At 42.5% G+C, this 15116-nt stretch overlaps 1 protein-coding gene across 5 annotated transcripts in view; it reads left to right on the top strand.

Annotated features, from left to right (window-relative positions):
* Positions 1 to 15116, top strand: part of FAM241A (family with sequence similarity 241 member A) — a 275269-nt gene that overhangs the window by 249559 nt on the left and 10594 nt on the right. Inside the window, exon 1 of one of the 5 annotated variants that reach the window (XM_066186228.1) lies at positions 8625 to 8787. The exons of 3 other annotated variants lie outside the window; for them this stretch is intronic. In XM_066186228.1, the coding sequence (XP_066042325.1) occupies positions 8692 to 8787 (96 nt within the window). In that variant the 5' untranslated portion in view covers positions 8625 to 8691. Of the gene's footprint in view, positions 1 to 8624; positions 8788 to 13404; positions 13586 to 15116 lie in introns of those variants that run through there. One more of the 5 variants, XM_066186227.1, reaches the window with a different exon arrangement.

The following is a 15116-nucleotide window of genomic DNA, read 5'->3' as shown; positions in this document are numbered from 1 at the left end:
AAAGTTATAGACTTGCGATTTTAGTAATTAAAAAGGGAGGAATGAGGACACAAACAAGAACAAACAAGAACATGTAACAGCTTTTACAAAAGCTTTTAGGAACTTTCCTTTTCCATTGTTTTTCCCCTTGGAATTAGCCATTTTCTTTTCTTTTTTTTTTAACAGTCATGCAGCACTGGAACAGATTTGCACTTCTTTGGGAACAATAAATTTGCTCTGTTCTGTTTGGCTGTTTCCCTGAATATGAAGTACAAAAATAATCTGATAACAGAAAAAATCATAGGGTATTTTAAAAGCTAAATACTTCAGTTAGGTTTTTTATTAAGTATATCAGTTCTCCATAATTAGGCAATAAGTCAACTAGGCATTCACTGAAGCCGAATCACAGTCCCTGAGCAGCTTTAAAGACTTAACAGCTGCTGCTTTAATGTAGGTCCATAATTATATTTTACACTTATTCTCCAACACTGATGTGAAAGGAAAAACAAAGTAAAAAAAAAACCCCAGCAATTTCAAAGCAGAACTCATTCAGTATTCTCAGTATCTTAGTATATAATATTTAGACCAATTTGCTCAGGAGTTAAAGAACAGAATGCCATGGAACAACGTGATAAGGAACAACAGCCATGAAAAACTCAGTAATTCAGTATTTGTTTGGGGAGGGTTCCTTCATATTTCAGAGTTTCTCCTTTCCTACTTACTACGTTTGTCTTTTGTTGCCCCAAGGAGAAATTGTAATAGCAATAGTAGCTTCTTTGCATTCCTTTAATTAAGTTCTGAGAGGTGCCAGATGCTTCCGTTTTGTAATCTCCCTTTCTCTTACTAAAGCACAGAGGAGTTAGTCATATAGTAGTCTTTAGTTTACTCTGAACCCAGGCTGGGGCAGTGTAATTAAGTCTTGCCATTTAGTTGAAGTTTAGCCTGTCATCACAGCAGGTCCCTATTGCATTGCTTTGTGTTGTTTTTTAATCCAATAGAGAAATATCAGATTTTATTACTCTCTGTAGTTTAAATTATTAAAGACTTGATTTGTAATTATTTCTTCTTGTCCAAGAACTAAGTGCTATAATTTGGCCCTTAGGAAGGGCCTGGTTCAGTCATAATGAAATTTAGGTAGTTAGAGATTGAAAAAAAGCAGAAAAATTTCAAAGGACGATGGTTCATATTAATTTTAATCATATTCAAAGGTTATTTAGGTGCCCAAAGGCCCCAGTAGGTGCTCTCTGACACTTTCACAAACATCTCAGGACACTTTTAAAAAGCCTGATGTTGCATTATCTGCAACCTTAGCTGTCGAAACATTCTTTCACTAAGTTCATGACTCTTGCATCCTCTCTTCAAGGATATGGCCATGTTAAGCAAGGCAAATATTTTGGCAAATACCCCAGAAACAGCCAATGGGTTCAGGCTTTACCTTTCCTAATGGACATTTTATCCAGTCAGTGGTGCAACTGGGATGCAGTTCACTTCCCAGCTACATCTTCAGGTTGACCAGATGTGGTATTTATCACTTCAGCTTTCTCCTCACCTCATCTGGTGGTTGCACAAATCAGAAGAGACCCCCAAAGTACTTTGAGAGAGGTCCCTGGTTGAGGGACTGGATATTCAGTAAACAAGGGACCTTAGACAGGAAAACGTTTCCAGCACTACCTTCCTGTCTCACAGGATGACTGTCAGGTAGTCACAGAGACTTAGTCATTAATTAACAGCAGATCCAGAACTTTATTTAAAGGAAAGACTTCACAAATAAATTTTAATAACAAACACTTTTGAGGGAAACTTGCTCTGCTTGGGGACAATTAGAAAAGAAGAGAGGTAAAATTAATGAAATAAATTATCCATTGTGAATTATTCACATAATTTTATAGAAAGCCTTAAATTAGTCCAAGATAAAAATCGTAATTTATTACTCCCTTCCCTGAAGCACAAGAATACGTGACAGCTTCAAATAATCAGGCTTTGTTAAACAAAAAAAAAGAGCAATGTTAAACTAAATCACTTAGGCCTTTCTGAATCTTTAATAACTCTCTTGAATGAACCTTGTCAGATTTGTAGTCACATTAAATTAATTACAGCAAATTAAACTGGAACCACATAAACTCAAGTCACCACCAAATATAGCCCTGACTCTTCAGATCAGCTTGAGTCTTGCACACATGCACACACACATGGAGCTTTCTCACAGGTTGCTATTGTCAGAAAATAAAATACTGTCTCTATTGCCAGGCTAAAAACAAAACATTAATTGTACGGGGATTCTGCCAGTCTTTCTCCCTGTGTCTGTTCATCTGCCCACTCTGGGGGGCCAGAAAGCCTTCTCAGTGAAGTACTTTGAGTAAGGTCATCCCTTTCCTCATCATGCACATAGATATTCATTGATATTTCTTTGAGAAAATCATGCTACTACAATCACTTGTGGTTGCCTGGGTGCTCAGGATTTTAATCAGGAATTGACATGATCGTTCCCAGTTTTAACCAAATGGCCTCTTCTGCTGGCACAGGTCCCCTTTGTTCTTTCTGTAGTTTAGTTTTACATGCTCAGAACTGCTCTAATTCATCTGTCCACATGAGATTTAACATACATGCACACACACAACCCCCCCAAACAGCAGCCTACTATTCTAGCCTGTCCTTACTTGCATTTGGACAAATGACAGCACATTAAGGAAAGCTAAGGGTTTATTTTAGCCTAACAAATTTTGCATTGAGTCCATACTTATTAAAGTACCCATTGGCTGGATATCCTTGTCCTCAAAACAAAAACAAAACCAAAAAAAGAGGTGTTTTTTTTTTTTGTGTAAACACAAAGAGATTCTCAGTAGAGGAGAGCAAGAATAATTAAATATTGGGGATGAGGTCATAGATTCAGAGTGTGGAGTGTTCAGCACCAGTGCCTTATTAAGAGTTTTCCTATCCGTTCTCTCTCATGCCTTGAGCCATTTGTTTCTGTTCCTATGACTCAAAGCTCCATCTTGGCTTGGTGGCAACAAAACTGTTTATGGGACTGGGCTAGGAAGGATCACAAGCTCTTTGTCATACTTGGCCAGTATGTTTTTCTCCAGGCCCACTGCAGGGTCCTCCACAAACCCGCAGTTGCGGGAGGGCCTTGGGCCACTGGGATGGATGAGAGAGGGAGAGGCAGGGGGAGGGACTTGTGAAACTGTGGTGGCACTGTAAAGATAAAGCATCATATTAGTACCCTGTAAGATTTATTTCAACTTACAGATGAACTGAGAATAGTTTTATTGCTATGGAACACAGCAAAAAAAAACGACTGCAAAAAGAAAAGGGCTCTATTCCTGTGGAAAAATGCTGGAAGCACAAGAGGCTTGTGAGTGGCAGCAAGCAAACTGGACCCATACTTCCCACATCCTGAAGTAATAAATAAATAAATACCCTGTTGTAAATTTGGGCTGCCTATACACTTTCAAAATATTTTTTGCCTGTTCTGAGCTTATACTGAGCTTATACAGTAAATGCTTATAAAAGGCTCATGGCAAGATTAAAAAAAAATCAAAACTCATTTCTGAGGTGGTAGCCAAGAAGAAAGCTAATAAATAACAAAAGAACAGAGCAACTGAAGTAAGCAAATTTAAGTTTTGAAATTTTGTTTTGAAAGCCTACTAATTCTAATAGGATATTGATCATTCAAGCAGGCTATGGAGAAAATCAGCTTCTCATCAAAGATGAGAAATTAACCTAAAAATAGAATGAAATAAAAAAGAAAATTTTGAGACTTGATAGCCAGGAAAGAGCCTTTTGTCAAATTATTTTATACTGTGAAATCATATCCAAGGGAAATGGCAGAATTTACTTGAAACATTTAAAAAAATTACACTGGCAAATGCATTAGAAAAGGTACTACAGAAAGGCACCCTGCAATGCCTAGGAGTGCTCCAGGTGACCTTTTGTAATAGAACTTCTCCGTTACTGTTTCGCTTCTGCCTTTCTGAGCCTGTGTATATAAGCCACTGTATATTTTGCTTTGACCCTTAAATGAGATTGCATGATACATATCAACTGTTGGAGAAAGATATTGCTAATGTGAGGTGATCTTCAGTGTCGTTTTGTCATTATACATGGAAGAAAAAGGAACCAAATTAATTGTTTCATTTCATTTTTATTCAGTATCCTTTAATATATTTTCATGTTTTGAATTCCAATTTCTTCCAGTTCACTTTGTATCTGATGGTGGAAAAGCCATTTCTTTTATTTCTTAATATGCTTGAAGGATCTGAGGAAATTACAGAATTTAACAGCTTTACTTCAAAAATCCATGTAAGATCTGCAATGGCCATTATAAGCTGCATGGTCATATGGACAAATTGTCTGAGACTTTAGAGAATTTACTTATATTAACATCTGGAATATAAAGTAGGCAAAGTCCATCAGAGAGATCAAAATGTTCCATTCATCAGTAAATCCATTATACTGTATAAAACCACATTGACCTTTTACCAGTTATGACAAAAGTTTCCATTAACCAAGGTTTAAAGAACCTCTGTTTTTCCAAGCCTTTTAATATTTAGATGAACTCTGGAGATGGAAAAGATTTGGACCAAACTGTGCAGTCAGCAATCTGAGTGAATCTCATACTGAAGTCAGTCACATCTGTTGGATGCATGTAAAAAGGGGGAAAAAGTTTCAGTTAGTTGCTTTTTTTTTTTCTGAAGTTCTTAACCACATATTTATTAAAGGAAGTTAGCTGAGTTGCCACTGACAGGAAGTGGCAGGTGGCAAGCAGGTGAGAACTCTGGACATCCACTGTATCTAATTCCTGTCCCTTCAGAGTCTCCACTAGGATGAGTTTTGTGTTGGGAATAACTCCAAAGGCTTGGTCTGGAGTAGATGCAGGCACACAGATGTGCATCTGTTGAACTGGCTAGTTTATGGTGCCTGATTTTAGGCTGACGGTGGCTGTTCATGCCAGTTTCCTACTAGGTGGGAGAGAGGACACACAGTGCTTGCTCTGGTATAAGACCTTTATACACACTGCTAATCCATCAAAAATGTTTGAGCCGTTTGAACCAGGAAGGAGTCTGTGTGCTACATAGAGATGTCCTTTTCAATCCGGAATTAAATGACCAAAACCTGGTTTTGTTGTATCATCAAACCACAGCCTGCACTCTGGCAGGCTTCAGCTTTGCTGCATGCCCTTAGGCAAGCAGCTGAGATGGGCAAGTCCTGAGGGCCTGAGCAGATGATGTCCCTAGAGAGGGGCTCACTGCCCTAGCCATGACAGCAGCCTAAGAAGACTGAATGCCAGGGGCATGAAAATAAAAGTGCAGGTGAATGGGATACATTTCCCTGGGCAACCAGACCGAAAGAAGCACTCTGTGTGACTCAGCTGCATGTGATCCCTGTAGTAGCATGCCTTCTTCTGCTGCCTTTAAAATGCTGTTCTCATTACCCAACTCTGCACCCGGGATCAGGAAGTCTCTGAACCACAGACTACCACGAGAATACTCTCAAGAAGTATCACTGCAGCATCTGTTACTCTCTCCCCACCAGCTACTATTGGCTTTAGTCAGAGCCAAATAAAAGAAGTTTAGTCCCACTCATTCCAGCCGTGTCTGTGTTTTGCAGCCCAGAGCGGTGTTTCAACAAGGCCAGAGGGCTCAGCCTGTCCTGTCTCTCAGCAAAGCTGCAGCATTCAGTCTTCCTTCAGCTGCAAGCACCTGTTTTTCACAAAACCCCTTTAATTACAGATTTTTAGCAAGAGGTTCTGACTCTCCTTAGTGACCCCCAAATACAAGAGTTGTGCGAGGAGAGCTCTCTTTATTCCTTGGGGAGATATTTTGTCTGTACACATATTTACAAATTAACTAGAAGTTGCCTCATGCAAAACAATTATTTTGCAGAATCTGTCCTTTAGCTTCCATCTCTGCTTTTTTTGTTTTTTTGTTTTTTTGTTCTTTTGGCATATTGCTTTATTGCCTATCACTTAAGTTACACTGAGATTTCTCCTCACATTTTCTGAAAGTATCGCTGTTGGGAGAAGGCACCATCAGAAGAAGGTCAGCCATGTCCAGAGGGTTTTGGGGAGTGGGGAACTTCCCTCAGACAGTGATCTTAGAAGGAAAGTTGCTAAGTTGTGGGGATCTCTTTTGGTGACAGATCCTTCAGCATGTTCTTGTGATTAGATCCTTATGAAGTTACCAGATGCTTCCAAATGTCAGGAAGAAAATCCAAATTTCAGTAAGACAAAGTAGAAACAGCCAGAACAGTTTGCAGCAGCTCAGCTTCATTCACAGACCCAGGCACCAGTGCACAGAGCACATGAAGCCTCAGAAAGTTCACTGCAAGAAAAGCTAAAGGTTGCCATATGAGCATTTGCTATGAAGGGGAATGGATTTCATTAAGGTTAGTGAAGTTGCACAGGTTGCAATGCTGAATGCATCCTAAGAGATCTCAGTTAGGGCTTCTGAGTCCCTGTTCTTCCCCTGAGCACTGGATCTGTTACCCCAGAAGTGCTTTCGCACATGGAGAGTGCCAGGGAGCCCAAGGTAGTTCCACTGCACTGAGTTGCTCAATGTGAAGACACAGTCAAAGGCTGGCAAGCTGCAGTAGGAAGGAGTGTGGCTTTTTAAGAAATACGACAAACTTTCCTTCACTGCAGAATTAATGGAGGAATCTTCGTGTACAGGGAAATAACATCAGACCAGTGGGACTGCAGATAAGTGAGAAAGAAAAAGTAGCATCAAGCCAGCCAACACGTTTTACTACTCCTGGCAGGATGGTCACTGGTCTCCAGGAGGCAGTGGGATCAGAGGCTGTGCTGTGAAGATCAGTGGTGGCCTCAGCACAAACGTTTTCTGAAAAATTTCTAATGCATGTTTCTGTGATCCACAACCCTGCAAAGGTTTATGGATATAAGTGTACTTAAAAAGCACACTGAAATAGACACCTAATCTATGCTTAAATTAAGACTTTTTTTCAAGAGGGCTTTTACAGAATGTCAGTACTATGTGTGACACTTCGTGTCTTCACAAATCGCCCACAAAGCGGCGAACCTCGGGGATGTTTTACTACACTGCTGCTGAGCAGACATAATGTGCACAGAGATGTATCACCACAGCGCTTGGTGGCGAAGTCCATAGGATTTTTTTCTTGCATGCAAAATTACTGGACGCAAGAAAAATAAATAAATTTATTGCAGCAGGACTGCAATAAATTTATGGTCACTGTCTCAACAGTGTGATATTTCTTCAAGCCTCTCCCTGTTCTTAAGAAAAAACACTAACAAATAAATGGGTCATGGATGAGAACTCAGGTTAAGCAGTTTGTCAGGCCTTCAGGGCAAAGTGCTTTTGGCCACCCTGCACCTTGGGGAGCAGATTGGGCCAGTTGTTCCATCAGGACGAGGAGCCACAGCTGAGCAGAGCAGGGTGTGCAGAGCAGTGGCCCCTTCCCCCAGTCTCCAGTCCCTGTGTTGGCCCTCAGCCCCTGCAGCCAAACTGAGGGGTCTGGCAAGTGCAGTGGCTTGTGTATTGCCCCGCACTGACGAAGAACACTTGCTTGTAGCCTGAAGTTGTGACTATGCCACAGTACACACTGAGTGATTCTTTGCGATGGTTTTAGGTGTGCTACAGCTACTGCTGGTTGTTGCCCAACAAGAATGACAGGAAAAGCAAACAGCAGTTTGCTCCGCTAATTACTTATGGAAAGAGAACTGAGCCAAGCAGACCTACCACCAATAGTGCATGACCTGGATGAGGAGAAAAGACGCTCAAGTATGACAGCAGTGGTCCCACCATGCTGAAATCCAGCTTCACTTTCAGACTACGTCCTTCCTGTACTGGGGTGGACAGCATGGATAAGGCGTGCAGGGCTGGCGGGAGGGAGGCCTCTCTACACAGGGACAGGGGTGCTCAAAGCCGGAGCCAGGCACACCCTGTGCAGAAGCACTTCGTTAACACAGAATCAGAGAATCCCTTGGAAAAGGGGACCTTTTAGACCACTGACTCTGTTAAGCCAGCACTGCCAAGTTCACCACTGAACCGTGTTCCTAAGTGCCACATCTACACATCCTTTAATACCTCCAGGGACGGTGATTTCACCTGGGCAGCCGGCTTCGATGCTTGACCACCCTTTCAGTGAAGATTTTTTTTCCCTAAAATCCAATCAAAACCTTCCCTGGCATTGTCCATACACTAAGGCTTATCTTTGGGGTCTGCAGTTGCGTTTCCTTCTTCCTGGTGTGTATTAATTCCTTTTAAAGAACAGAAGACACGATCCAAACAGCTTCGGTAGAGCGAGGCCAGCGTTTCCTCTTTCCCGAGGGAGGAACAGCAAATGCCACATCTCACGCGGCCAAAAGGCAGCCGTTCCTCCCCAGGGACACACCAACGAGGAGTGGTGCTAAAATTAACACGTTATTAACACCTGGCACTTCCTGCTTTTAACAAAAGCTTTAGAAATCGGGCGCTTGGGGTGGTTTCTTTTTCGCTCGAACGAGCAGCAACCGGCTGCCCCGCCCGAGGCGAGAGCCGGCAGCAGGAGGTTCCCCGCCCCGGGCCCCCCATCCCCGCCGCGGGGCCGCTGCCAGTGGCCTCCCCCCGCTCCCGCGGCGCCGCCCTCCCTCCGTTCCTCCCTCCCTGCCGCCGCTCCCCCGGACCCCGTGACGGCCCCGTCCCGCCCCGGCAGGCGGGAGCGCTCGGAGCGCTCGGTGCCGCTCGGCGCGGAGCAGCCATGGGCTCGGCGGCGCACCTCCCGCCGCCGCTCGGGGAATGCGAGCGGGAAGCGGCGCCGGCGGCCGCCCGGCACCGGCGGCGCCCGGAGGAGCAGGTGGGTGCCCGCCCGTGAGGGGTCTGGGAGGGCGGGCCGCGGCTCCGGGGCTGCCCCCGCCGCCGGGCAACAACAGAAAAGCGGAGACGCCTTTTGATTCCTCTGCCGTGGCATTCCCGGTACAGCCCACCCGTGCGAGCCGCTCCCGGGTAACGCTCCATTGCGGCGGGGCTTATGCAACCTGCGTGGGGCTGCCCACGCGTGGTGCTGGGGTCCCCCGCCAGTGGGCCCGCCTGACCCTCGTTCTTCTCTCCGGGACGCCTGCTCCGTCTGGACGAAAATGGGAGCAGCTGTACAAAGGCTAGTCCCGGCACGGCATCCACATGTGTTTCGCTGGAAATAATCGGGGTGCTCTTGCCATCCCCGGAATTCTCCCCAGTAGTTCAGCTCTTGTGTTCGTTCGCTTGAGTATTTTAAGCTTATAGTGTCTGTATTACTTAGGAAACGTAATATATCGTAATCGGAGGGAAACACCAAGTCTTTTTTTTTCTTTTTTTTTTTCTTTTTTTTTTTTTTTGTTTGTTTGTTTGTTTGTTTGTTTGCTTCAGGATTTATATTTTTATGGCATGGAAGTGGGCTTTTTGCTTAGGAACCGTCTCCCTATTGTTAGCTGTAAACTGCCTTTCCAGGCACCCCTTTGTTTTGCAGACAGCATCGTCCCGGTGTTTAGACAAAGGCAGCGCTTTTAATGCACCTTTATTGATGTTTCGTTTAAAGGAAAAAAGAACACAACCTTTCTCGTGCCCAATAGTAGAATGCAATGATCTGCTCTGAAATGTACTAGCGCTCATGATTATGATTGCACAGGGGCTAACAGAGCTGCGGGAGCGCATCCCTAAGTAATTTCCGGGTGGTTTTGATTTCGTTAATCGTTTTTGTTGAAAATTCTTAAAAGATGCTCTGCACTTAACCATAAATGAATCATGCACAGCTGAAATAGTTTAGTATTGGAAAGTGTCTGGTAGTACTTGCCTGACATTACATCTAGAAGCAGGCCACTCTGAAAGATTCTGGTACTTGAGAATTCACTTAGCGGCATTTACGTAAGTCAGCACATCTTCTTGCCCCTTTCTCTAGAAAAATGGGGCAGAGCAGAGCACACGCCTGAAAGTAGGGTAAGGACAGATGCACCAAGGGAGGCTCAGAGTTCTCTCAGTGTCCAAAAGCCCTCCTGCAGGATGTCGCAGGGGGCAAGTAAGGAATACTTGATGGTTCTGCTTACTGTCCTTCCTGGAAAGAGAGGTTAAAAAGTTGCATCTGATCATTTCATGTATTACTGTGCTCAAACTGGTTGTAATTCCTTGCCAAGGAGCTTTTCCCTGCCGTTTACAGCTGCTTCTTAGCGACGGGTGTGTTGTGGTTTCAGGGGACGATGCAGGCTGAAGAGCTGCCTTCCAGTGGTGCTTGAACGCATTTTCAAATGAAACTGGTAAAGGTACTGCTTGGGTGGCCACAGCCACACTTGGCTGACAAACTCTTTCCACTTTTCTGAGGCACAGGTAGTGATCCTGGCCCTTTCTGACAAGCTGGGGTGTAACAATGGGATAGCAGAAATTTTAAATAGGCCACAAGGAAGAAGGAGAAAATCTTTCCTATTTATTGGATATGTTTCACTCTCATAGCACAGAGTAGTTATTCTGCATACTGAGGTGCAGTCAGCTGGGAAAATATTAAACTAGATTTGGAAATAAGGATTATCACTTGCCTTTATTTAATACACAGGGGGAATTTAAGTATTGGACAAAATAACAGTAAAGATAATAATAATTGGATAAATAAGCAGTATTATTTTATTTTTATGTGTAGGGAAGACACGAGTTGGTGGTACCTACACTTGCTGCAAACTTTTGACTGAAAGTCCCAGATTCTCTTATTCAAGAGAAGAACAAACTTGTAGGTTGGTTTCGAGGGACTCCTGTGTCACCAAGCCTTGTCATGCTCTCCACCGTTTTTGTTCTCATGAGTGTGTACAGTTTTCTCTCAAAATAATGAGTTTCCCCTGCCCTTTTTGCTGTCATGGTGGAATTGTTGCTGACCTCTGCAGGGATCCTGTTTCCAGGCTAGGTCCTTGTTGGAGTCTCTCGTGGAGGCCCAGCGCTGTCGCTGTGTTTGCTGAGGGTATTTGCACTGCTAACACAGACTCTGGTCCTCAGCCTGTGTTTTCCTGTTCCATGTTCTCTCCTGAACTATAAATGTGTGCACAACTTTAGTCATATGTGCAATGCAAAAGGAGTCAAAATCTGCTTTGGTGTAAATTCTTATTTCTCTCTCTTATTTCTCTCATCTGGTGTGAAGTAAAGCCTGCATGAGAGAAAATCCTTTGGCCTTTTTTGAGAGGGACTTCAGGTGAGGATCTGCGGCTTCAAACCTGGGTGTGATTTGGTTTTTCCCATTTCCTGCAAAATAAATACAGTTTGTGTAAGACTGTACCTTGTAACATAAAACTAAAAGAATACCTTCCTGACAAGGAGGACCTAAGTAATAATGAGTACACCCTTTATTTTGGGTTTTTTTTTTTTTTTTTAAGAAAGAGTATTCTGTAGGAAATAAATCTATTTAGTGCCAAATCATCTGGCTTTAATTTTTTTATTGAAGCTTGTTATTGTGTTAGCACAGGTATGCTTAATGAAATTACTGACAGGTACATTTTTGAAAGAATGGAAGGATATGTAACTAAGTGTTACACATAGCCTTTGAAATTCATTATTGCAATGGACTGTAGAATCTAATCACTTCCCTGATTAGATTTGAAAGCTGAACTGGATGATAATTTGTATTCTTTGTAGGTTTGCATGCAAAGGTAATTACGCCTATTTTAGTCTTCAGAGCACTGCAGGACCTAGGTTGTTTCTTCCACCTCTCCTGTATTTCAGTGCTGGGGTTCAGAAGAAGTAACTGAAGGCACCCAAAGATTCAGCTGCTCCTGAAGCCATGGGAGAAGCCATGCTGCTTTGCCCCTCAAAGTCACATTTTTTTCCAAAATGTTTATAGTTATTAGTCAGACAAATTGTCCTGTATTTTCAACATCACTAGAGATAAAGACCTCCAACCTTCTTCTCTAACCCACTTCCTAAAATAGGTTGGCCACTGTCACATTACTACATTCTAATAAATCTCATCAACACCTATAAATTAAACTATTAAAGAAGAATAGAAAAGTGTGAACGTGTATTAATAGAAGTTGATGCAGAAGTCCTGCATTTGCATTGCCTGCATCCTGCACATGCCTTATAGCCGGACATGAGGTGGTATTAGCAGGATGCTGTCTGTAGGGACTTTGAAGCCAGGCTGTGTGTCACAGTGGAGTTCCTGAGAGCTGTGGCACTGTGGCTGCCTTCTGCACTGAGAACTGTGGGCAGTTCCCTGTCTGGGCAAGAATGGGGTTTAGTTCCTTGTAATCAAAATCGGAGGCAGTAACAAAATTCCCAGTTGGTTCAGTGAGGCCAGGATCTCCCTGTCACGCTGGTTTAGGATACACAGAATCCACGGTGCTGTTCAAGTGTTAAACCAAGGCTTCTAGAAAATGTTTGAGTGCAGAGTTAATATGTACTGCATGTATTTGCTAGTAGATTTATTTGCATAGACTATCACCTTTTCATTAACCCAAGTTTGTAAGCCTCTGGGGTGTTTTGTTATTATTTTGAGCAGTGTTTTATGGCTGTAAGTGGAGTATTTTATCTTCTAATAGATGGCTTCAGATTTAGAGGTGCTGTTACAAAAGGGCTTTGAGAATTGAGAACTTTGGTGAGGAGTTATGGGTGTCTTAACTAAGTTCAATTTTTTTAGTAACTTTACAGTATCACTAGTATTTCCCCAGAATGAGGAGGATGAGCAGAAACAGAACTAGAGAATATATAAACAGAACTAGAAAAAATATCAAGAGACCTGTGGGATGCCTTGTGTAAAATCTTCACTAGACTGTGGTTGTGTGCTGTATTGCTCAAAATGGTATCATTTCAGTCATAAGTCAGTAATGACCAAGAATGTTTTAAAGTACGCTTGTATACGTGGAACTTGTAATGCCTAAGGCTGGAAACCTATTTCTAATTTTTTCCACACTGAGATAATCTGAAAATTGTAGGTTTCTCCTGCTCATAGTAGTTGGAATTTGTTTCTGAAAGTAGTCATGCTTGACAAGTAGGACTTAATCCCAAATTTGTTCTGGCTCTACACATAAATTAACTCTGTTACAGAGGTTAACAACTATAAAATAATAAATGATGATAATAACTTTCTTAAAAGCATTATTAAGTTTTCTGGGGCTTAACAGCATTTGAAGAAAAAACCCCAACCCTTCAAACATACCTGTAGCACCTGCTATAAGATAGGATGATATGCTGTGTTTGGATGATGGGAAGATCCCATTTTCTCAAAGAAAAAAGTCTTCTGGAGATAGAAGCAAATAGAAATATCTTCTCTTTAAAAAGCAAAATTAACAGCTGTTGCTTTTCACCAAGCCAGTGCATTTGATACCACGCTGAATGTATGGGGATTACAAACCTTTTTTCCGAGTCAAGCTGACCAGTTTTTGTGGGGAGATGGAGAGAGTGCTAAAGGCAATCCTGCCTCTGATACATTGCAGCTATGTTAATTTTCAAAGAGTGGGAACAGCCTTGCCCTCCCAGCTATGGGTGTGATAAAAGAAGAGTTAGCTGGCAGAGAGCCAGTTGGATTCTGCTGGCGGTGCTGTGAGGAGGAAGGGACAGGAGGTCACGTTAGGGACAGGAAGGAGCAAGTTGCAACTGCAGAAGGAAGAGAGAAAGAGCCAGAGCTGCCCATGGGAAGCTACAGGGAAAAGGTACGAGAGACTTCTAGGTAACAAGGTGCTGACACTTGAAGCCTTCTGAAGTTTACCGAAGCATTCTGAGTGTTCTGGCCGTCTTGACAATGACAAGTTTTAGTGGGGACGCTGATAAATGAAATCCAATGGAAATTCAGTGTCCCAGGTGTAATAGAAAGATGGAGTAGATACTGCATTTGATTTAGTCTCTATGTAAAATTGCAGTATGGATAGGGTCAACTTACAGGGATAGTAGCAGGAACATAAGGAAGAGTGTAAACAGCATCCTGAAGTGGGGGAGTCAGTAGATCTTGGCATGGGGGCAGGAGGGTTTCCTCTCCCACAGACCCTCTTATGCCAGGTTACTGTCTTTTCACACTTTCTCATCTGGTGCTGTATGAGTGGGGAATTTACTCCTGAAATTATGGGACATTTTTCGTCTTTATCAAGGGAAGCCTCTATTCTTTTTGAAGCTATCTCTGTTCCACTCATACACAAGTTAAAGTATCTGGAAAAGCCTTTTCATCTCTTTAACGCAAAACTTCTCCTGGTATTCAGAGTTTGTTCCAGCAACTGTTGATTCTAAACTTGAGTTGCTGTAAAAGCTGACTAAAGGGAATCCAGCGCTCTTGCTTTTTTTATGTTGTTGCTTGTTTCTATAGAAACATCTTGTCTCAATTTTATAAATGACTTCTAGATTCTTGCTGTAAAATGCATGTTAACCCAGTCTTTGGTTTGCAATCTTTTGTTTAAACTTCCTCTAAGTATGTCACTTTTATTGGTAGCTGCTGTAAAGTACATTTGATATTGAGAATTTTTCTAGTTTTCTTGCATATGCTTCTTTTTCCCAGAATAAGAAGTTAAACTTAGGGTTTTTTCTGTCTTGTTTTTTGTCTAGAATTGAGGGGTTTTTTTTTTCATTTCCCAATCTATTGATCTTTTCATAGTTAAATATCAGATTAAAATTCACCTAGAGAAATGAACCTGGTTGGTTGTTGTTGGTTTTTTTTTTCCTCTCCAGACAGTTGAAATTAATTTTGTTCTCTTTATGGTCTGTTGGCTGAATATCAAGATCTTTTTACTGCTTACATTTACAAGGTTAAATACTAACTGTTAGTTTTATGCTAGCAGAGGATGCAAAGGGATACTCGTCTCTTCCTGTAGTAAAGAGGAAGAAAATCAGAAACATTTCCAATAAAATCATTTGCCCTTCTTAAGGCAAATTTCACTTTCTTTTAATTAAGTGTAAGATATCTTTTAAGTACAAGAAAGCAGGGTGAGATCCTGATCAGATGCCAGGTGTTACTAGTAACGAAACTGCTTTGCATATGTGGAGGAGTAGGAGGCAGAAAGGCGTCACCCACCAGGCCAGTGTGTCAGCAGGGCTTGTCCTGGTGCCCTGCAATGGGGTGAGGCTGTGGCTTGCTCAGGGAGGAGGCCACCAGCTGGCAGCCTGCTCTTGGCTGCAAATCTCCGGAGCCTGTCCATGGCAGTGGCTGAGTACCAGTGAGATTGGATCATTCAGTCCCTCAGGACTTCCATGGCTGGC

This window comes from Chamaea fasciata, unplaced genomic scaffold, assembly GCF_029207755.1.
Source record: "Chamaea fasciata isolate MVZ Bird 193981 ecotype frontalis unplaced genomic scaffold, bChaFas1.0.hap1 SCAF_6, whole genome shotgun sequence".
Taxonomy (NCBI): domain Eukaryota; kingdom Metazoa; phylum Chordata; class Aves; order Passeriformes; family Sylviidae; genus Chamaea; species Chamaea fasciata.
This window is presented reverse-complemented; position numbering and strand designations above follow the sequence as displayed.